This window comes from Equus przewalskii, unplaced genomic scaffold, assembly GCF_037783145.1.
Source record: "Equus przewalskii isolate Varuska unplaced genomic scaffold, EquPr2 ChrUn-10, whole genome shotgun sequence".
In the NCBI taxonomy this organism is placed as follows: domain Eukaryota; kingdom Metazoa; phylum Chordata; class Mammalia; order Perissodactyla; family Equidae; genus Equus; species Equus przewalskii.
Window position 1 is genome coordinate 3,128,610 of NW_027228747.1, and position 20,754 is coordinate 3,149,363.

General features: G+C 54.9%; 1 protein-coding gene and 1 long non-coding RNA gene across 7 annotated transcripts; one reads left to right on the forward strand and one right to left on the reverse strand.

Moving 5' to 3' along the window:
- The first annotated feature begins 2,833 nt into the window (after window positions 1-2,833).
- Window positions 2,834-17,738, forward strand: CELF3 (CUGBP Elav-like family member 3). 6 transcript variants are annotated; one of them, XM_008515444.2, is made up of 14 exons: window positions 2,834-2,942; window positions 3,709-3,814; window positions 5,051-5,133; window positions 10,270-10,318; window positions 10,746-10,874; window positions 11,014-11,093; window positions 12,142-12,285; window positions 12,447-12,588; window positions 12,829-12,978; window positions 13,385-13,450; window positions 13,748-13,885; window positions 14,156-14,299; window positions 14,986-15,123; window positions 16,738-17,738. In XM_008515444.2, exons 4-13 carry the CDS (start codon window positions 10,270-10,272, stop codon window positions 15,111-15,113), a joined length of 1,170 nt encoding a protein of 389 aa, XP_008513666.1. In that variant the 5' UTR covers window positions 2,834-2,942; window positions 3,709-3,814; window positions 5,051-5,133; the 3' UTR covers window positions 15,114-15,123; window positions 16,738-17,738. The 6 variants fall into 6 exon arrangements, with proteins under 6 accessions (XP_008513666.1, XP_070463404.1, XP_070463405.1 ...); XM_070607304.1 differs by having other exon boundaries at window positions 2,888-2,942; window positions 10,749-10,874; XM_070607303.1 differs by lacking the exon at window positions 5,051-5,133 and having other exon boundaries at window positions 2,886-2,942.
- Window positions 4,419-5,700, reverse strand: LOC139081465 (uncharacterized). The gene is made up of 3 exons (XR_011536584.1): window positions 5,403-5,700; window positions 5,230-5,304; window positions 4,419-4,604 (listed from the first exon to the last, which is right to left on the reverse strand). It is a non-coding gene; the product is annotated as an uncharacterized lncRNA (long non-coding RNA).
- Window positions 17,739-20,754: the final 3,016 nt, after the last annotated feature.

Here is a 20,754-nt window from a genome sequence, read left to right on the forward strand (position 1 = left end):
CTTGAGGTAGAAGCCATTTGAGGGAAGGAAGGCCATGCGATCAATTCTCTGTACACTGTGACAGCTTCTGCTGCAGATGTCTTCACTCCGGTTTCAGTTAGCGAGGCCAGCAAGTATGTGGTGACTAGCCACTCTGCCCACACACACCACCACTACATTTTGCCCTTCCTGAAAAACATCCCAATTATTCAGCATTTCTCATTTCCTAAGAATCTAAAACTAGGAGTAGAGCTCTCCCTTTTTAGTCAATAATCTTTTTATGTAGGGCAGCTTAGCGTTGAGTGCGGAGGAATAAGGAAGAAGGTGAGTTTCGTGATGGTGGGCAGAGAAAGTGCCTTGGAGGAACTAGGGCTTGGGAAGCCTCATTGCCTCCTGGAGAGCAACCCCCCAGCATGGTCCTCTGAGTCACAGGGTTTTCCCTCCAGTCTCTACTTCACATGGCTCCCCTCCCCCACAGCCTGAAGGAAAACAGAGATGAGCCCCCAGTCACCCAGCAAGGAGGGCCTGACCAGACCTCCCACCTCTTCTCTCCTCTCAGACTGAAACCTTCCATCGGGGACCACAAACTAAGTGAAGGATTGGAGGTGTTTTGCTGCCTGCAGCTCTCTTCCCAATTGCTGACTGGAAGGAGGAGAGAAGGGAGTTCATTATAATTCATTTTTGTGAATGTTTAATATTTCAATTAATATGATTAGCCCTAAGACTGAATGAGCAGCAGGGCGGCAGATCTGCTGACAAGACACAGAGTAATGAGATCAGCAGGGCTGTTGGGGGTCTTCCTAGGCTCCATCCTCAGAGGGCATGATCTGTTTAGCATCTCCATAAATACCAAGATCAGATTAGAAGGCAAGAAAAGGAGCAGTGGGGGTGGGGAGGTGAGTGGAAAGTTACTTTCCAGATGTGTCTGCACTCCTGATTCCCTGGCACTGCCATCATATTCTGACCACCCAACACTGGGTCCTCTACCATCTCCCTCAACCCACCCATCTTAGGGGACCCTACTGGAAGGACCTGAGCATCCGTTTGATGAAGTGTCTACACATACACACACTCAGACATACACACCTGCCAGAATGTGGCTTCAGGCAACAGAAACTCAGGCTAAAGGAGGATGGAAGGTGGTCAATGGAGAATCAAGCAGTAGAAAGGACATCTCTCACCCAGGGCCCAAATGAAGAAACAAGAAGAAGAAAGGCCAGGCTTAACCACTCCCTCCATTCCTAGGAGGAGTATTTGATGTGGGAGTTAAACGTGGGGACTCAGGAGCCAGACTGCCCATGCTCCACTCTCAGCTAGACCTCTCTCTAGCTGTGTGACCTTAGGCAGGTCATTTAAACTCTATGCCTTGGTTTCCTCACCTTTATTCGGAGACAGTGATAGAACCTACAACATAGGGTGTTGCTGAAGGTTAAACAGGTTAGTAAACATAAAGCACTTGGAACAATGCCTGAGACAGTAAGTGCCATCTAAGCGCTATCACATCACTTCTCTTCCAGGAGAGAAGCCTGCCTGCCCCGAGAGCTGAGGAGTGGGTGCTGCGGGGATTCTGTTGGGACTTATTTCAGAGACACCAGTGCCACTGTAGAGACGTCAGCCCCACTCTGGAATGAAGAAGGGAATGCAGGAGGCAGGCTGTTCCACAAAAGCCAAAAGCTATGAGCCTCGTTGTAAGTCAGTCAGTGCACACCTGACGGCACACAGGGGCCACCCCATCTAGGAGGTTTGATGTCAGCAGGTACTCCCTGCATTTAAGGGGAGCTGTGAGTGGGCCCGGTGTATGGAGGGGTCAAGCTCCTTCGAGATTATGGGGCAAACTGGTCATCCATGGAAGCATGGTTGTTTAGGGGAGTAATGGTCCCCAAATGTGCTTTCCCCACCCCTCTTTGCTATTTGACTTAATTAGAAAGTCCCACTCGAGGAATCTAAGGGCGAGGGGGCACAGGGAGGAGTACCTGGATTTCCTCTGCCCTAAAGGGAAGTTTCACAGCTGTGGTTCTTCCCGCTGAAGGAACCAGGAATCTACTCTTGTCAGAGGTTCTTGGCATCAACTGTTTATTTGAGAAATATTTGTTAAGCACCTACTACGTATGAACAAGACACTGTGCTAGACACGTGAACAGTAAAATGCTGAATTAAATGAAGTCCTGGTCTTCAAGGAGCTCACAAGTGAGGGCTCCCGCCATCCCCAGCGCGCCTCCCTGCCCACACACTTATACACACAAACCCCCCAGAGGGAGAGAAGGGGGCGTCAGCAAATGCCAGCAAGATATAGTGTTTCTTGGTTCCTTTTCCGGAAAATCCACAGTTTCCTCTCTGCACTCATCTCACCCCGCTCTCCCCTTCCCTGCCCCCTTTGCATCTCTCCTCTCTTGGTCCCTTCTGCCCTTTTTCCCCCGGGCTCTGTGCCCTGCTTTCCTCCCCAGCTACACCTCCCTCCCCACCTAACCTGTCCAACTGTTCTATGCCATTTTCTTTTCCCTGATTTCTTTCCTTGGCTCCCCACTCTCTGTCTCCCCAGATACCGGCTCCCCTCTCCTCCTCCCCGCTGTTCCCCTCTCCCGGGTCTTCTCTTCCAGCACCGGGGACAGCTCCAGCCCCCGGAACAATGGACCCCACCTTAGGGCTCCTCTGTAAATTCTCCATCTTAGTGCCTTGCCCAACTCGTGATTGGGAAGTAAGCTGGGGGAAGGGTTATTATCAACAGGACCAGCTGCTCTTCTCTTCTGGGGGCGGGAGGGGAGTCAGAGAGGAAGGAGATAGAAAGAGGGCGTGGCTCTTGTCTGGATTGTGCGTCCCTCTCCAGGGTAGAGAATTTGTATTCCACCCCTGAGACTGACATCACTGCTGTCAGGGGAAAGGAGGTGGGAGTGGGGAGGGGGGTGTGGAGGGGGGAGGTTTTTGTTGAGGAGAGCGCGGCCGGAGAGCAGAGCTCCGGGACCCAGGTGACCGGGAAAGCAGGCAGCCCCAGCAGCGGGAGCAGCCAGCAGCAGCCCAGGCCCGGGGTCCGGGGTGGGGGTGGGAGGGGGGCTGAGGGGAGGACCTGAAGGGGGGCGGCAGGGCAGAAGGGACCCCCGGAGCCCTGCCGCCATCAGAGATCAAGCATCTGGCATCAGGGATCTTCGGACCCAGCAGAAGGATCAGCCACAGGGGAGGTGTCCTCCCAGGGAAGCCAACGACAGCTCCACCTGCCCCACATCAGGAGTGCCACCCCCCTCCACCCCCCACTGACGCTGCTGGCAACCACACCAGGCCCCTAACCCCTCAGCCTCCATCCCCATTGCCCTCCTCAGGCCCATTCCACCACCTCCAGCTCTTATCTCAACCCTCAGTTTCCAACGCCCCTGCTACAACCTAACCCTCCAGGTCTTGGTGACACTGACCCCTATCCTGGGATATTTGCCAAATCTCTGGGAGGGAGATCGTCCATTTTGGCTATGCCCCCTGGTGGCATGAAAGTGTCTGCCTAGACCCCTAACCCCTAGCCCTCAACTCCCTGGGCCTCCTTTGTGTGAAGAGCTACCCCTCTGCTCAGCACTGTGGTTGGGGGCCAAAGGGAAAGTTAGCCCCGACTGGGCCCCGGGCCCCACCACTTGCCTCCTTGCTAGGCAGCTCCCCCTAGCCTTCGGGCCTCTCCCTGTTCCCCTCGGCCCCTCCTCCTGGGCCGCCTCAATGAAGGAGCCGGATGCCATCAAGCTGTTTGTGGGGCAGATCCCGAGGCATCTGGAGGAAAAGGACCTGAAGCCCATCTTCGAACAGTTTGGTCGGATCTTCGAGCTGACTGTCATCAAGGACAAGTACACCGGGCTGCACAAGGGTGAGGGGTCAGGCCAGGTTGGAGAGGCTTCAGGGAGTGGGCTGGGAGGCTGGGAGGAGGGGGAAGCCAGGCTGGAGGGATGGAATGGCTGGAGAGGGCTGATCTGGAAGGAAAAGAGTTCAGGGTCTGGGGAGTGTGGATGGAGGAGCTAGAAGAGAACTCACCTATGGTAACCAGGGGACTCCAGATGGAGGACTAAGGAGGGCCTGTTTGGGGGAAGAGTTGTCAAGGGGGCTGCAGAGATGTGGATCCCAGAGATGAGGGGGGTGTCGTGGATGAACTCAAGGAAGGATGGAGGAACAAAACAGCTGGTTTGGGAGACAAGGAGCTGGGCAGGTGTGTGTGTGTGTGTGTGCGCGCGCACGCACGCACACGCGTGCGTGCAAGAGTACGAGTCTTAGTAGTCTCAGATACTATTGGGATGGGGGTCAGGACACGGAGTCAGGTGCTCAACCTGGAAAGAGTGGACATGGACTGGGCAGGGCAGCTCCAGGACTAAAGAGAGGGATCTGGGAAGCAGGATATGAAGCACAGAGATTGGTAAAGATCTGGGAAGTGTGGGGGACTTGAAAGTGAAGAGAGGAGGGGCGAAGAGAGGAAGCACCTCAGGCCTGTCCAAGAACTGTGCGGCTAAGCAGAGTCCGGCTGGCCGGGGTCAGGACTTGGAGATCTCCAGGTGCCGGGAGTCCGAAAGGCCACACTGCCTCCTCTCCACTGGCCCAGGGACTTCCAGCTAACTGCTCTTCCCTTTCCTTCTCCTCTGTTCCACTCTCCACCCTTCGCCTGCCTCCTGTGGAGATGGAGAGAGATGAGGAAATAGGGAAAATGGGAGAGGAGAGGGGTGATGATGACCAAGATGGAGGGAGATGGAGGCAAAGGAGAAAGGGGAAAGGAGGCCAGTTAAGGAAGAGAGGAAACCACACTACACGTACTTATCCAGCGATCACATGCCCCTTCTCCTCCCCCCACACAAAGCTTGTCTCCTGACAGCCCAAGCGCTGTCCCTCTTCCATCACCACCACCATTTAAGCCTCCCGGGCTCTGGGTCCCTGCCGTTCCCATCAGCCCAGAGACTCCTGGGGCGGAATGCCCACCCCCTCTCAGACACCTCCCCACCCCAGCAGACAGAAGGTGGCAAGCTTCCCAGTCCTCAGTCTTGTGGAGGGGAGCCTTTTAGGGAGGGGAGACGGGGGACTCACTTCCCCACCGGGTCTCTCTGCCCCTGCCCCTCCTCAGGATGTGCCTTCCTGACATACTGTGCCCGCGATTCAGCCCTGAAGGCCCAGAGCGCCCTGCACGAACAGAAGACGCTTCCAGGGGTGAGTCCCAGCCTTCCCAGGGCCAGGGGGCTGAGAAAGGCCTTAGAAGGGGCAGAGGGCTCACCACCTTCCCAAGACACTAAGCATGTTTTTCACCTCTCATCACCAGCAAGTCCCTCTCTCCTTCTAGCATCCCTCTTTCTTGCTGTTGATGCATGCATTTCTTCTCACCTGGACAGAAGGAAAACAGTGATTCGGGGAGTAAATGTGACCTTTGCATGGAGCACATGCAGCCCCTTCCCCACTTCCCCACTTCCCAACCTGCTCACAGGGCAACACTTAGCAGTACTTGGTTGAGAGGCATGGGGAGAAGACTTTGGACACCAATTGTGGGGCAGAATGAGCAGGAGGCACCCAGGCCTTCTTTTGTGGCTCTGGGGAGGAAGTCTGGCTGTGTGATGGGGGAAGGGTGCCTGTAGGCTGAGATGGGCAGCTGGTGCCTGCTGGACTGGTATCTCCCTGCTGGCTTCTGAGCTCAGACAGGCTCCCCTCATGTCTCCCGGGAAAAGCCACAGGAACAGGGCCACAGGGCATCAGGGGGGAGCAGGGCCTGGGTGGGCCTGGGCTGGGAGTAGGAATTGGGGGAGCAAGCAAAGGCAGGGGCAGCCATCACAATGGAGGATCATGCCTGACCCTGCCCATTGTGCCCAGGGAGGCAGCAGTGGCCTTTGATGTGGCCTCCCTCCTGCAAGGTCAGAGCTCTTTGTGTCTTCACCTCAGTCAGCCTTGCAGATTGTCCCAGGCCTAGGCTGGAAAGGGCAGGAATAAAGAATCTCAGACTGCCCCGCAATTACACAAGCTGGGAGGCAAGGACGTGCCCTTTCTTTCCTATCTATCTGCTTCTGTTGCCGCTCGCACTGTGAGCCCCAAGAAGTACTTCCTCAGAGGTAACTTCATCCACCCCCACAGCAAACACTTGCTAAGTACAGTCTGGGTGCTGGAGACACACCTGTCACAGCCTCAACTCCTTCCCCTCTGTGGGAGCTGGAGAATGAGGCTGATTCTCCATCTTTTCCTACGAGGGAAATAGACAAAACCGACGGAGAAAGAGGGTGTGGAGATCTAGGAAAATTAGAACTATTTCAAGCACTCCCACCTGCAAACCCTCCATACGTCTCTGCCCTACCCACTCTGTGGCCCTCAGACCTTTAGTACCACTAGGAAAGCAAATCCAACTGCCAGCACCCGCCCTCACTCCACTATCTTATCCCAGTCAGTGGCAAGGCGCCCGAACAGCCATTGCTCACGGAGTTAAGGATCCGTGTATGTGTGTGAGTAGGCTTGGGATCCAAGGAGCACGCATGCGTGTCTGTGTGTGTGTGTGCATACGCATGCCTGCCAGGCCAGGTGTGTGGGTTGGGCACATGCATCCCTGGGAAGCCTGGTTCCCATCACATCACTCCGCAACTTTCCTTCCTCTTCCTTTTCTCCTTGGAGGCCCCAGACCAGTCAACAGTTTTCATCTCCATTGCTGTTTCTCTGTCTCTGTTATCTCCTCTCTCAGGGCCCCTGCAGAAACCAGAGTGGGGCAAGGGAGAAGGTGGAGAGAAGGGAGCCTGGAGTGGGGACTTGGGTGAGAGAGACTGCCTGTGGGTGGGCGTGAGCCCAGGGCGGTCTGTGCCAGCTGGGGGCATCCGCCCTGGGTCTGTCTCCCTCCAGCTGCGTGCACAGCCCAGGCAGGTCGCCATCTTGGGTCCTGGGTGTAGAAAGGTGCTGCCTCCCCTTCCTGAGGAAATAAAGCCTAGGGCGGGAGGTGATGAGAAGTGCACCCTGGTTAATGATTGTCTAGCCCTGCCCTTCAGCCCCTGAGCTCCCAGGTGATGCTGAGCTCTCCATTTTGGCCTCTCCCCAGGGGACAGAATCCAGAGGGACCTGACAGAGCCTCCAGTAGGAAATGAGGGGTTCCGTCCTCCAAGGGGGATCCCCTGCTGGGGGCTTAGGGAGCAGACCAGGGCTGTCTCGGGGAGCAGAGAAGTGTGACCAGCTCTGCCTGACCCCTTGTCTTTTCTCTGCCACCTGCCTTCCTGGCAACAGTGTTTTCCCTCAGATGGTCATTGTGTGTGTGTGCACAGTGTGCCAGCTCTTGCACAATCGTGTTGGGAAGTTCTTCCTGCTGTCCAGTCTCCCTGCCCTCCTATTGCAAGTTCTTTTTTAATGGGGGCATTTAGCCTTCTCTCCTTTCTCTCCATTTTTGTCACCCCAGAATCTGGAAGGTGCCACCATATTAGGGTGATGCTTTGGGCTGCAGAGAGAAAGAATGGGGGCTGGGCCTATGGCTGTGGAACCCCACTTCCTTTTCTCTCCCCTAGGAGTTCCCAGGAGTGGCTCTGCCTCAGGTCCCTGGATTCTTCCTGCGACCGGGGTGTGGCCTCCTGGAGGTGGCCGTGTGAGGGCTCCCTCTGTCTGGCCTGCCTTTCCCCCTCTACTTGGGCCAAAATCCCACTCTGGGCACATGGGCCCTCCCTGTCCTCTTGCTGCTGGGTGGGTGGATTCTGGCCCCGAGAAGAGGACCTGTGTGTGGTCTGGGACACCAGGCGCAAGTCTGGAGCCAGGAGTAGCAGGGCACCAGACCTGTGCCCTCAGGAGAAGTAGATTTTGTGGCAATGCTGAGCTCTTCTTAGAAGTGGGGTCTTCACTACTGGTGAGAAGGACGAGGGCCTTACAAGTGACTGTGTTGCTTGGGGGTCTCAGTGATATTGGCTGGAGTATAAATAGCCCCTTCTTCTTTGGGAGGCCCTCAGGAGGGCTTATCACCTGGCGGGTGGTAGCTAGGGAAGAGAGGCGCCTGGTGCACCAGGTTGGCAGGTAAACAGGGCCCAGCTGGACTCAGGGGAGGGGGCAGGTGTGCCCAAGCTGAGCTAACAAAGACTGAGCTTCCCACAGGATGTGCCAGGCCAAGAAGGAGGAGGCTGGGAATGGGGCATTGGGTGCCACGGAGGGAGACTGTCTGTGAGGGAGTGTGGGGGAACTTTCCATCAACGTGTTTTGTGCTGTGGTCTGTACACTTGCGTGTGTCTTTGTGTGAACCCATATCAGCTGTGGATATTTATTGAGATGCTATTTTTGTGGCCGGGAGCCTGTGCAGGGAGGGAACAGCATCCTTTCACTCTGGGTCCCAGGTTCCGCATCCCCACCTAGAATAACATATCCCCAGGGGCCTGTGGGAAGGCTTTAGTGCCAAGCATAATTCTCTGGTTCTGATTCTACATCTCATGTACTGGGGGTGGGGGCTGGCTGCTGAGATGCCTGTGAGGCGACTTCCTGGTTGCTTTGGTGAGAGTACAGGAGAGGAGGGTAAAAGACCAGGAGCCCTGAGCGTCTGATCCCCACCCCTGCTACACACACACACACACTCCCGAGGAGACTGAACCTCCGATGGGATAATCCCAGATTGGTGGAGGATAAAGCTGGGGCAGATTGGCCGAAGGATTTGTGTGACTCTTATTACCTCCCACCCCCACCAGCTGCTGTCAGATCCAGTGATGGGGGGCAGAGAAGGAGTATTGGTTGAGGTGGGGCTTAGATTTGATCCAGGGCTGGCAATACCTACCTCACCAGCAGAGTCCAGCCAGACTAACTGACATAATTGATACCCGGGAAGAGGGTCCAGTGTGAGAAGGGGCAGGGGCAACTATCATTTCCGCACTTCTCTGTGTTAAGTGATGACACACAAGGCCTCCGATGCTAGAATACTAGAGCTGAGGGGAAGCTGACTCAAGACTGCCCGATCCAGCCCGATTTACAGATGAGGAAGCCAAGGCCCAGAGGAGAGAAATGACTTGTCCAAGGCCACCCAGCTAGTGAGTGGCAGGGCCAGTCCTTGAAGTCCAGTGCCTTTCCTGAGGATAACTTGAGCCCCACCCTCAGAGTGAAGGTGAAGGGTTTCTTTGGTTTATTTATTTACTTTTGGTCACTGGGATTAGAACTGCCACACCATCAGATGAGTGGGGCGACCAGGTGTGGCCCCAGCAGTCGAAGCCCTCAATAGCAAAATATTTTCAGACATGAAACACTGAGTCCTTCTCCTCCATCTCCAGTTCCTAAGATGCTCCCCACCCTGGTTAAGGAAATCAGCCTGCAGGAGTCATTCCCAAGTCCTCTCGCCACACAAGAACATGGAGAGTGGAACTGGGGATGTCTGCATTTCCACTGGAGGCTGAACAAAGGGAGATGATACTGCAGGAACAGGGGAGAGGAGAGAGCTCTGGAGGACTACCGGGAGCAGGGAGAATCTCGAAAGAGCACGGGACAGCGATTCCTCCTTAAGAGCCCTCTGGGCTGTGAGACACCAAGGATTTGATCTGCAGGAGGAAGGCAGGAGAAGAGACAGCATGGCCCCTGCAGGGCCTGCTCAGCACGCCTCTCCCCAGAATCAGGAAGCTTGCCTGGGCCCCTCCCCCACCTCCCAGCCCCCACCAAATTCTCCACCCCCAGCATACCCTGTTCCCCCCCACTACCACTCCTTCTCCGGGTGTGTGGAGCAGCAGAAGTTATGACGTCACCACGGTCGCCAGGGCGACGGGGATGGATAAATCAGGCTGAGTGGGCGGTTGCCATGGCGCGCATTCTCCCGTTGCCACGGAGACTGGGCATCTGCTCCCTTTGTGCTGCCCAAGTGCCTTCCCCCTGGGGTCAAGGGGTGTAAGGGGGCAGAAAGAGAGGCAGATACACCTCTAGGGGTCAGAGGGAAGTGGGAGCATCTGTGGGGTCTCCCTCAGTCTAGAGTCTTCCTTGGGGCTTCTTGATGAGGTGCTCCTACTTTGTAGAACTGAGGCAGCTCTTGTTGAATACTAGCCCCTGGTTGGGCTCTATCTTGGAGCCCAGGTCCCCATTCTCCCCCTAAGGAGAGCAGCACCTATCCCCCAAGTCGTCTGGGGCTCCACCTGAGCCTGGAGCCATGCCCCCTGAGCATCCTCCTCTACATCCTCTCCTTCCACTGCCTCTAATCCCCTCTGGTCCTAATCCTAAACAAGATTAGGCCCTGTCCCTTTCTTCCCATCAGCAATTTAGAGGGCTGAGGAAACCGCCTGGGCCTGGGCTTACTTGCTCTAGCCTCTCTGCAGATCCTGGCCTGGGGAGGGTTCTTGGGATGTTCAGAAGAGGTCTCCAGAAGTTGCCTTCTCTTCTCTCCTTTAGATGAACAGGCCGATCCAGGTCAAGCCAGCCGACAGCGAGAGCCGAGGAGGTAGGTTCTGTACCTTTGGACTCAGTCCCTCTCCCGCAACCCCCAACCTAGAGCTTGGAGTAGCTGAGGGGCAGCCTTTCCTGAAGAAAATCTGAGAATTCTGAAGGGCTCCCAGTCAAGCTGGGCATAGGAGTCAGCATGGCTGAAGGGGCTGTGATCTGGCCCATTGTACAGATGGCAAAACTGAGGCCCGGAGTGGCGTGCAAGTCCTTGAGAACCGGGATGAGCACTCTATGTAACTGGACCCCATCCCTGAACCATCACCCTTTCACACCCTAGAGACATTGGTCCCTAGGGTGAGGAGAGTGTCTGGAGCTCCAGGGAAGAGCTGAAGGTGAAGGGGTGGGACAGTCCCAAGCTGGAACAGGGCTGGAAAAGCATCGAGGAGACCCTGAACATGCCCCTCCTCCTGTGCCCTACCCACCAGAAGACCGGAAGCTCTTTGTGGGGATGCTAGGGAAGCAGCAGACAGATGAGGACGTCCGGAAGATGTTCGAGCCTTTTGGGACCATAGATGAGTGCACTGTGCTCCGGGGGCCAGATGGGACCAGCAAAGGTAGCCACCCACTACACCCTTCCCCACCAGGCCCTCTGGCCTTCCTGCCCTTCCCCCACTGGTTCCCTGGGCAATGGAGACTGTGGGGGCCATCATCGCTGGGCACTCACCCTTTCCTCCTCCTTCTTGAATGCTCTAGGCTGCGCCTTCGTGAAGTTCCAGACCCACGCCGAGGCCCAGGCGGCCATCAATACCCTTCACAGCAGCCGGACCCTGCCGGTAAGCCCCGCAACCCTGGGGCCCTCAGGCCTCTCTAGCCCTGCCTGGCCCACCGTCAGGCCCTGGCTCAGAGGGGGCAGTCCATTCTGGATGGGGTCTTTGAATTTATTCAAAAAGAATTTTCTGGCAGAAGAATCAGACCTCTCAGGGACAGCTCCACATTTCACATAACATCCCCCTACCTCTTATCCCCTAACCCTATCCCTCCTCTTCAGTCCAAATGCCTTCAGCCTCCTCTCCTGCCTGCTCCATCCTTCAGCCCTCTCCTTCATCTCCTGCCTCTTTTCCCACCTTCCCATAGCCCCCCACCCTTATTGGCTGGGCTTCAGGACACTTGCTTAGAGGCTCCACACATTTATTCTGCTGCCCCCACATATTAGCAGTGGGTCAGCTGGCTGCACTCGTGGAGGGCCCCCCAGCAGAGCAAACCTCTAAAATGGACCTAGCTGGCTCTGAAGGAGGCAAGCTTCTCCTAACTCGAGGTTCTCCAACAGTGGGCAAGCACTTAGAAGGCGCTTGGTCGAGAGGATGGAGCATCAGATAGAGATGCACTCTAGATTCTAGGATTCTGACAGTCCTTGCAAATGTTCCAATTTGGTTTTTATTTGGTTCAGGCTGTATTAAAATTTGAGGCTGCATTCCCTGACATGAGGATTGGAGTGTGGGGGTGGGAGTCATGGTAAGAGGGTGGGGTGGCTACAAGGCAAGACTAGCCTGAGATGAAACATTTGCTGTGGCTGATCCACCCTGGGGATGATTTGCAGCTCACAATCCTCACAGAGCAGCCAGGGATGCCCTTTGCATTCCAGTAGGCCTTTCCCTGTTCAAGTACATGGCTTCACAGTCCTCAACTCTTTCCAGTCTCTTGCACGTCCTGGCACTGGGGGAGGGGGGATGAAACTCTCCCCATTTGACAGAGGCACAATGATGGCTATCCTCCCAAAAAGGCCAACCCGTGAGTGGTGGAACTGAGGCCAGGTCCTGAGAGCTCTGGGGAGAAGAGACTCCGGACTCTGTCCCTCTGACCATATGTGGGGCCTGTGCCCAGGGTGCCTCGTCCAGCCTGGTGGTGAAGTTTGCTGACACAGAGAAGGAGCGAGGTCTCCGCCGAATGCAGCAGGTGGCCACCCAGCTGGGCATGTTCAGCCCTATTGCCCTCCAGTTTGGAGCCTACAGCGCCTACACCCAGGCCGTGAGCACTGCCCCCTGGAGCTGGGCCTGGCCCACCCCCTCTCCTCCCGGCCTCCTGTGTCCTGCCCCCACCCTCCCAATGCCAAGGCCCAGGGTTGGGAGGGGAGCCAGGCCAGGGCACAGGGGGCCTGGCCCCACTCTCCTCTCTTCCCCTTCCCTCAGCTGATGCAGCAGCAGGCGGCCCTGGTAGCGGCTCACAGTGCCTACCTCAGCCCCATGGCCACCATGGCTGCCGTGCAGATGCAGCACATGGCCGCCATCAACGCCAATGGCCTCATTGCCACCCCCATCACCCCATCCTCAGGTAAGGCTCAGCCAAGGCAGGCTGGGCAAGGCATGAACGGGACAATCAGGGGAACTACCACACGGAGGGGATAGAGAGGGGGCGCAGGGCATTGTTCAGGGAAGCCATGGGGTCCAGAAGATGCTCAGGGGTCAGAGTAGCCTGCTTCCTCCCCTCTGCCCTCAGACTTGCTGACTGGTTCTCTGCATTTGTGTGTGTGTCTGCTTCTCTGCTCTGTTTCTGTCACTTTCTCTTCCCCAGGAACCAGCACCCCTCCTGCCATCGCTGCCACGCCTGTCTCTGCAATCCCTGCTGCCCTGGGTGTCAACGGCTACAGCCCGGTGCCCACCCAGCCCACTGGGCAGCCTGCCCCTGATGCTCTGTATCCCAACGGGGTTCACCCCTACCCAGGTGGGGGTCTCTGCCTGCCCACCCCTCTTCCCAGCGACTATCCAAGCCCCCACTCCCATTGCCAGCAGCTACGACCCAGCTTCCCTCTCCTGGCTTCAGGGGTAAAGGCGTTTTCTTCTACTCTGTTATCCTGGGCAGGCGTGCTCCTTCCCTTTCTCAGCCAGGGAAGTTGAGGCTTAGAGAGGTGAAGTGACTTGTCCAAGGTTGCACAGCCAGTCACAGACTCCAGTCGTGCTAATGCCGGGCTCTCCCCTCTTCCCACTACTCTGTGCATTTCCACCCTCTCATTTCATACCCCACACCTGGATGAGACTCTCCTTCCCACCTGCCCAGCCTCTGCTCAGAGAGGCGCTGGTGGGACCCCCAGCTGCGTCCTAGCCCCTCTCTCACGATCTGCTCTCCCCAGCCCAGAGCCCCGCGGCCCCCGTGGACCCCCTGCAGCAGGCCTACGCAGGAATGCAGCACTATACAGGTGAGGGGTCCCAGCCCACGCCTGGCCTGGGGGGAGGGGTGACAAGAGGAAAAGAGGCCCGGAAGCTGGGTCTGGGCTTCGTGGCTCCCTGCCAACCATCCCTGCCGGCTTACTGACAGGCTACAGTGAGGATGTACTGTGAGGGGCAGTGCACCCAGGCTCTGAGGCAGCTCCTTCTCTGCCATCTGTCGACTCCATTGGCCTGGGCCAGGGGAGGGGAGACAGGGCTGGCTGGGAGGGCAGGGTCCAGGGGAATCTCGGGAGCCCTATTAGCTCTCTCTGTTCTCCCTACCCCAGCAGCCTACCCGGCAGCCTACAGCCTGGTTGCACCTGCGTTCCCGCAGCCTCCTGCCCTGGTCGCCCAGCAGCCCCCGCCTCCCCCACAGCAGCAGCAGCAGCAGCAACAGCAGCAGCAGCAGCAGCAGCAGCGGGAAGGTGCAGCCTGGGTGGGGTCCTCCCAGCTGAGAGACTTCAGGGATAGGTTGCCCTTGTCGGGCTTGGGACTCCCTGTCACCTGCTCCAAACCCAGCTCTGGCCCCATGTATGGGGGAGAAAGCGAGTGGGGATGAGTGGCTGGCGCCGTGGCCCATGTGTTGGGGGCTGGGACTGGAGGGTCCTCCCAGGACCTGCTTTCCCCGGGGCGCTGGTTCCTTGAGTCTGGCTCCCAATCACCGAGCTCTCCCTTCTGTCTCTGCTGCCACCCAGGCCCTGACGGCTGCAACATCTTCATCTACCACCTGCCCCAGGAGTTCACTGACTCAGAGATCCTCCAGATGTTTGTCCCCTTTGGCCACGTCATCTCAGCTAAAGTCTTTGTTGACCGGGCCACCAATCAGAGCAAGTGTTTTGGTAAGAATGTGATGATCCAAAAGATAAAATATGACACATTTTTGCCAAACTCCAAATAAGGACAAGGTCTGATACATATGAAGGCACTTATGGTCCCAAAGGGCCCAATATTTGAAATCCAGATTGTCCAAGAGTCTGAAAGAACCATTTTTTACATCCCATACCAGCTGCTGCCCAGGCGACCACTTCCTCCAGAAAACCACAGCTTCATCTTTTCTCCTTAAGAACTGGTCAAATTCACGCTCCATGAGGTCTGGAAGAGGCTCAGGAATGGGAATGTTGGTTTTCAAAAGGAAGGCTTAGGGAGCTGGGTTTAGTTGCCTTCGCATCTTTGAAAGGCTGCCTCAGGGGAGAAAGGGAACGTTCTTGTCCTGCCTGCTTCAGAAGTCACGTAGGGCTGAAGCAGTGTTTTCAAAAGGCAGAGCTATGCAGGCTGAGGAAGGGGCTGTCATTCAAAGACCACTGGAAAGAATGTCCTAGGGTGTGTGAGTAGCTGGGCTGGATTCATTCAAGTTGTCCAACAGCAACTCCTTACTGAATGCCTACTATGTGCTGGGCAGCTTTCTGGCCATTTGGGATACCTGGAGGAAGTAGGGTGGTGCTGGGGAACCAAAGAGCAGGCCCTGGCCCTAAGTACAGGAGAGTGAGGGGGCACTGGGCTGGGCCTTATGCCCCTCTCACCTCAGGCTTTGTGAGTTTCGACAATCCAGCCAGTGCCCAGGCTGCCATCCAGGCCATGAACGGTTTCCAGATTGGCATGAAGCGCCTCAAAGTCCAGCTAAAGCGGCCTAAGGATGCCAACCGGCCCTACTGAGGGCCCCCAGGTGGGTCCTGCTCCTGTCCTGTGACCTCTCCATTCCCCACACACTGCAGCCAGGGCCCTCACTTGGACTTCCCCCAAACCCTCTGCCACTAACCTCAGGGATGGCCACTCTACCCCACCTGACTCTGGGCACTTGAAGCAGGAATCTGGAGCAAGTCCCTCAGCTGTTTTTCAATCATCAAGTCATTCTCTCTGTCTCTCACGCACACACACACATACACTGTGACCTCAGAGAGAGCCAAGTCTGTATACATCTGTGTCCACTCCCCAGTTCTTCCCCAATATCTGGTCTTGTTTGTCTGGTCAGTGTCTGTGTGTCTGTATGTCTCTCTCTTTCTGGTTTTCCTTTGGGTTGCAGTGGAATTAGTGGAGTAGAGTTTGGAGAGTAAGGGGGCTGGCTTAGGATACCGGAATGTCCTAGAATATCTGTTCTCCTGAGAAGTGGGGACATCAGGTCCTCGGTGCCCTGGACTCCAGGTGATTTCTCATATGTAGCAGTAGACCATGGGACAGTGGAGAGTGCATAGAACAGACTGGGGGGAGTCCAAGCTTCAGGCCTCTCGGGAACAGCTTTGGTTCAGGTGAAGGAGGCCAAAAGGCTGGACTGCCTGTGAATTTCACTTAACAGCTCCCCTCCATCCCACTGCCCACCACCACCCAACCTCATGGCCACAGAGCTGGGAGCTTTGGTTACTTTTGTGTTGTTTAATCTCCTTTGGACCAAACCCCTAAAAAAAACACAACCCAAGAACAATACCCACATTTTCTGTTTCTCCCCCTTTCCCCCCAATCCTGGCTGCTTAACTTCCCCCACCCTGGGGGCCCCCCAGCCCAGGGCCCGTGTCCATTGTCGGCCGAAGCCCCCATCCCCGGACCCCTGCTCCGGGCCCCTGTAAGTTGCATGGAACGAGCGTGTTGTCTTTGGAGCCGATTGTTTGTTATTTGGGGAGGGGCCGCGGAGGGAAGCGCCCCCCAGCCCAGGGTCAGGGCCGGGGGCAGCTCGCGGGATGTGCTTGGTCAACAGTGGTCGGTGACTGTGGGCTGTGTTCTGTGCATTTCTCTCTTGCTTTCTTTGTTCCCTTCCGAAAAGGAATGAGAGCCCTCTCTAAGGGCAAGGGGGTCTCACCCCACGAGACTACAGCCCTAAGCCCCGCTCCGGGTCCTACCCTGGCCTGCTCTGCGTCCCTTTTGCAGATACCCCCTTGTTCTTTCTCCAGGTGTCTGTCCATACACTGCACCCCTTCTCCTTTCTCTGCATTATCTCTGCCTGCCTGTTTGTTGTCTCATTTCTTTGCCTCTCTCCTCCTCTAGTCCCTGTCTCCGTATTTCCAGTCTTTCTTTTTCTCACGGGCTGTTTATTTCCTTCCTCATATCCTTTGGTTTCTTGTATCATTTGCCCTCTCCCTCCCATCTCCTCCATCCCTGCCTCTTGTTGAATGGCTGAGGGGCCAAATGGTTCAGTCTGGACTGAGGCCTTTCTGATGACCCACCTTCCTCAGGCAGCTCCATCCTATACTGCGTCAGCCCCCTCAGCCACCTCTTCCCCCTGAGAGCCTGTGACCTGCATCAGCTGCCTTCTTCCCCATGGCTTCACCCATGTTTCCTTTCCTCACAGGTCTGGAGACACCAGAGGAAGGGGCACCTCTATCCCTCTCCCCACGACTGGCCCCAGCCCTCTCTGCACATCTGCCCTGGGCCTTGATTGGGTTCTGAGGCAAAAGCTGCTTCACGGCCCTGGGGGCACAGGACACCAGCCCGCTCCCACCACCCCGCCTCTCCTGAAGGGCCTGTTTCCTCCCAGGTGCCCTTTTGGCCTTTGTGAGGGAGCAAGGAACAGGCTCGAAGGCTCGGGGGTATCTGCCTTCTGCTGGGGCTCCTGTGATGGGCCTTCTGTGCCCAGCATTCGCACTTGACTCCCCCACCAGTGGGCCTGTTCTACCTGTGCGGGCCCCTGGGAGGGCAGCGGGGGCCTCCCCTACACGCCCCAGCCCAGCCTCTTCCCCACATTAGGGGTTTCTCAGAAGCTGGTTCTCATATTCCCTGCAACCCTCAGCTAGAGGTAGGATATCCCTGAACCCTGGGCTAGAAGCCCTAGAACTCACTGCCTCCCCCAAGGGCCCCCTCGAAGGAGGGTGTGGGGGAGCCCTGAGGGCTGCCTCTTCGCCAGTCAGCCACAGAGACCCTCCTCCTTTCACGAGGAAAAGACCTCCCCCAAACCCCTAAAAATGTTTACAGTCTCTGCTGGTCCCCTCCGTGTAAATACCACTACCACCCGTGCGTTACCCAGCCCGGCCTGGCCTGGACGCTGCCATCTCTCTTTCTGGGAGTTTAGACAATGTTTCCCTTGGATTTTTCTCTCTCTTGATTTCTCCCTTTGCTTTGGGGGGTAATTGGGTATTGGGAGGAGGGGTGTAGGGAGGGCTAAAGGGGTTTATTACCTGATCATTTTCTTTAGGAAGAGGTTTTAGGGAAAAGAACTGGGGTCGGGGGGGAGTGGTAAGGGGAGACTGGGGAGTCAGTTTCAGACACTTCTCTATGCTTAACTTATTTATTTATTGCATTTTAAAGAGTTGGTCTTTTCTGTCTAAATAAAGAAAAATGTTTAAAAGCATCAAATAAGAGTCTTGGAAGGTTGAGGGCAGGGGCTTGTGCACATTGAGGAGTGGTGGGGAGGGAGGTGAGAAGAGCGAGGTTTGGGAGAGACAAGTCTACCAGGAAGGCCAGCCCTTGCCTTTGAGCCATGTCCATGCCCTATCACGGCTTCATGATGCTATTCTTCTGCCCTTTTTTGGGGCATAATTCTGGAATGCTCTGCAGAGCTAAACACAGAGGGAAGAAAGCAGGTCAGCAGGCCTCTCTCCTGTATCCAGCCCTGTCTCTCTGAAGGCTGAGGACTTGCAGCCTCACATCCCAGACCTCCACTTCTCCTTTGTTCATGTGTGTGACTGTCTCTGCACTTGACCAGTGGGGACACTAGGAGCTAACTGGACCACCACCATTTATTATGCATTTTCTCTCTATGTGGTTCTGTTCTAGGCCCTTAATGTGCATTTCCTCATTTAACCTCCCAGCAACGCTGTGAGGCAGGACATAATTTCACAGACAAGGAAATGGAGGCTCTGGAGGTTAATTAACTTACCCAGAGTCACAGGCTACTAAGGAATGGCTGCAGGAGTTGAACTCAGCTTGTCAGACTCCAAAGCCTGTGATGCTCTCATCTCACAGCTTCAACTACCTATTCTTTGACCTGAGGCAAAGATTCCCAAGAAGTATCAAGCAGGCGTGGCAGTGACCCCCATCAAGAAGAAGGTGGACTGTGTAAGCCCTAAAAGCCCTCTAGTTCCCAGCTCCTTCTCTGTGAACTTTAGGGCCAGGGTCAGGGGGCTCACACAGGTATAGTCTTTGACTTCATAGCACAAGGGCCATTTACTTCTAGGCTGCTACCTGCTTCCCCACCCTCATTATGTCCTTGCTTAGAAACTTGTTCACCTTCCAGCCCCTATCTGGCTTCAGGCCAGCGCTGTTCTGCGAGAGCACAAGGATGAATGAATCCCCACCACTCACCTCCCACCTCTGCCCCATACTCCTGGCTTCGCTTAAACTGCCCCAAACGAAGAATAGTTAAAAAGAGAAGCAACATGTGAAGTACTACAGAGATGTATCTGTGGACACTGTTTCAGGAAAAACGTCTCTTGGATTGGGAGACATCAGGGGTGGGACTTTACTCAGAAGGAAGATAAACCAATCAGCACTGGACTGGATTGTGCACGCGTGTGTGTGTGTGCCTGTGTGTTTGTGTGGTCAGAGATGGGAAGAAGTGTGTGTGAGGAGGACAACAAGAGTTGGTACTAACATTATGCATTTTCCCCTGAGCTGTCTCACAGTGGCTTCACAACAGCTTCTGGGTCAGGACAGAAAGATGGAAGGTGGGTGTGAGATCAAAGGGCATCTCCCAGAGTGATTTCCTGACTGGTGGGTTCTCCCAGGGAGGTAACAGGACTAGGAAGTCTCCTCCTTCCTGGCATCTTCCCAGATGTGAAGGAGCCCCTCGCACATACACGAAAGACTACATTTATTGTCTGTCACTGCTCACTGCACTATCCCCTAATCCCCGCACGGCTCAGTCATATTTTCTCCAAGAAAAGCAGTAGAAAAGTAAGGGTGAATAATGAGAATGAGGGAGACACAGAGGGGTCTTTTGAGGGAAACAAAACAACTTTTGGGCAAGGATTCTCCAGGCCCTTTGGCGGCAAAACATAGGAAGCCATCGAGACAGAAAAGGAAGCTCCTCATTTGTTTCTTGTATAAACACAGATTTTTTCAGGCATCATATTGGCTTCAAACATATATAGTAGGAAGGGTATAAAGCTACCAAAGTTCACTGACATCTCTTCTAAGCAGAAAAGGCCTTAGTAACAAAATGGGAGCAGAAGAAATAGGAAATGATGGCAATAGGATTTCTTAACTTCAAACCAAGCAAGATGAAACTCAGTACCAGTTTCTTCCTCTAAAATAATCAAGTTACTGTTCCAATGTTAATGGCAGCATAGAGAGAGAAGGGAAATAAGTTGAGGCAGAAGAGTGGAGCTGACAGGTTAATAGCAGGGATTGCGGGAAGTCTTCCAGTTATAGAAAGGAAAACAGACATTTAGAAAAATATCCTCAGTTAAGGGTACCACAGGGATGAAAATGTAGCAGGGGGGAAAAAGCTCTGGATAATTTCTTCAATGCATTCCCATCCCGTTCGTATTTTTAGAGCTTTGAGATGTCTAAACGTCATGCAAGGCATCTCCATTTCCTTTGAGTTAGACCCTGCGGTAGAATTCTCCTACTAAAATTTCAAAGCCTTTCACAGCCTCAGCTTCTTGTATTAGTGACTGAAGGAATTCCCACTCACGGCCAAGCCTCCTTCTCTTCCTCAAATCCAAGAACTTGAGCAGACCTGACCCATGCCCCTGCTTTCTAGAAGAGTCTCATTCTCTGGCCCACTTGCATCTACTTCCGAGTATTTAGTCAGCTTCCTTTTGCTCCCCATAAACAGGGTTTCCCACCAATATATTGCCTCCTCTCAACTGCTAGATGAAAATGACTCCCAGCTATGTGCTAATTTTTCTCCTGGACTCAGTTCAGCAGTGCCTTTCCTTCCTCAGTCTTCCTCACTAGTCACAGTAGCACTATGTACCTGCTCAAGCCCAAACTTTGATTACACTCTTTCTCTCCCGTCTCATATCCAATACAACTGGTTCTGTCTCTAAAAATATATCGTTGATCTACTCACATCTCCCCACCTCCACTGCGTCAACACTGTCCAGTTAGTGCACAGTCGCCCGCTAGAGGCCAGCAGCATCCTCCTCCTCATCTGCCTCCTGTCCTCCTACAACCTGTTCTCCACAGAGGCCAGTCACATTCTATAAATTCATTCACAGATGTTACTCTGCTTTGTTCCCCACTATATCCCCATCAACCTCTACAGTGCCCAGGACATTAGAAGGTGCTCAGCAAATAACTAAGAAATAACTGCTAGACATCTATACCTAGATTTCTCACCCAAGTCTAAACCATAATAGGTCCAAAGCTAAAATGTTTTCTCACCCAAAGTTGCAACTCTTAAATATTTCTATTTCTATCTTCC

Bases quoted from the DNA above. Each gene is read 5' to 3' on its own strand.
- CELF3 (XM_008515441.2), top strand. From the start codon at position 3,670: ATGAAGGAGCCGGATGCCATCAAGCTGTTTGTGGGGCAGATCCCGAGG. The intron at 10,875-11,013 runs GTAGCCACCCAC...TGAATGCTCTAG, and splicing joins GCCAGATGGGACCAGCAAAG to GCTGCGCCTTCGTGAAGTTC. The intron at 11,094-12,141 runs GTAAGCCCCGCA...GCCTGTGCCCAG, and splicing joins ACAGCAGCCGGACCCTGCCG to GGTGCCTCGTCCAGCCTGGT.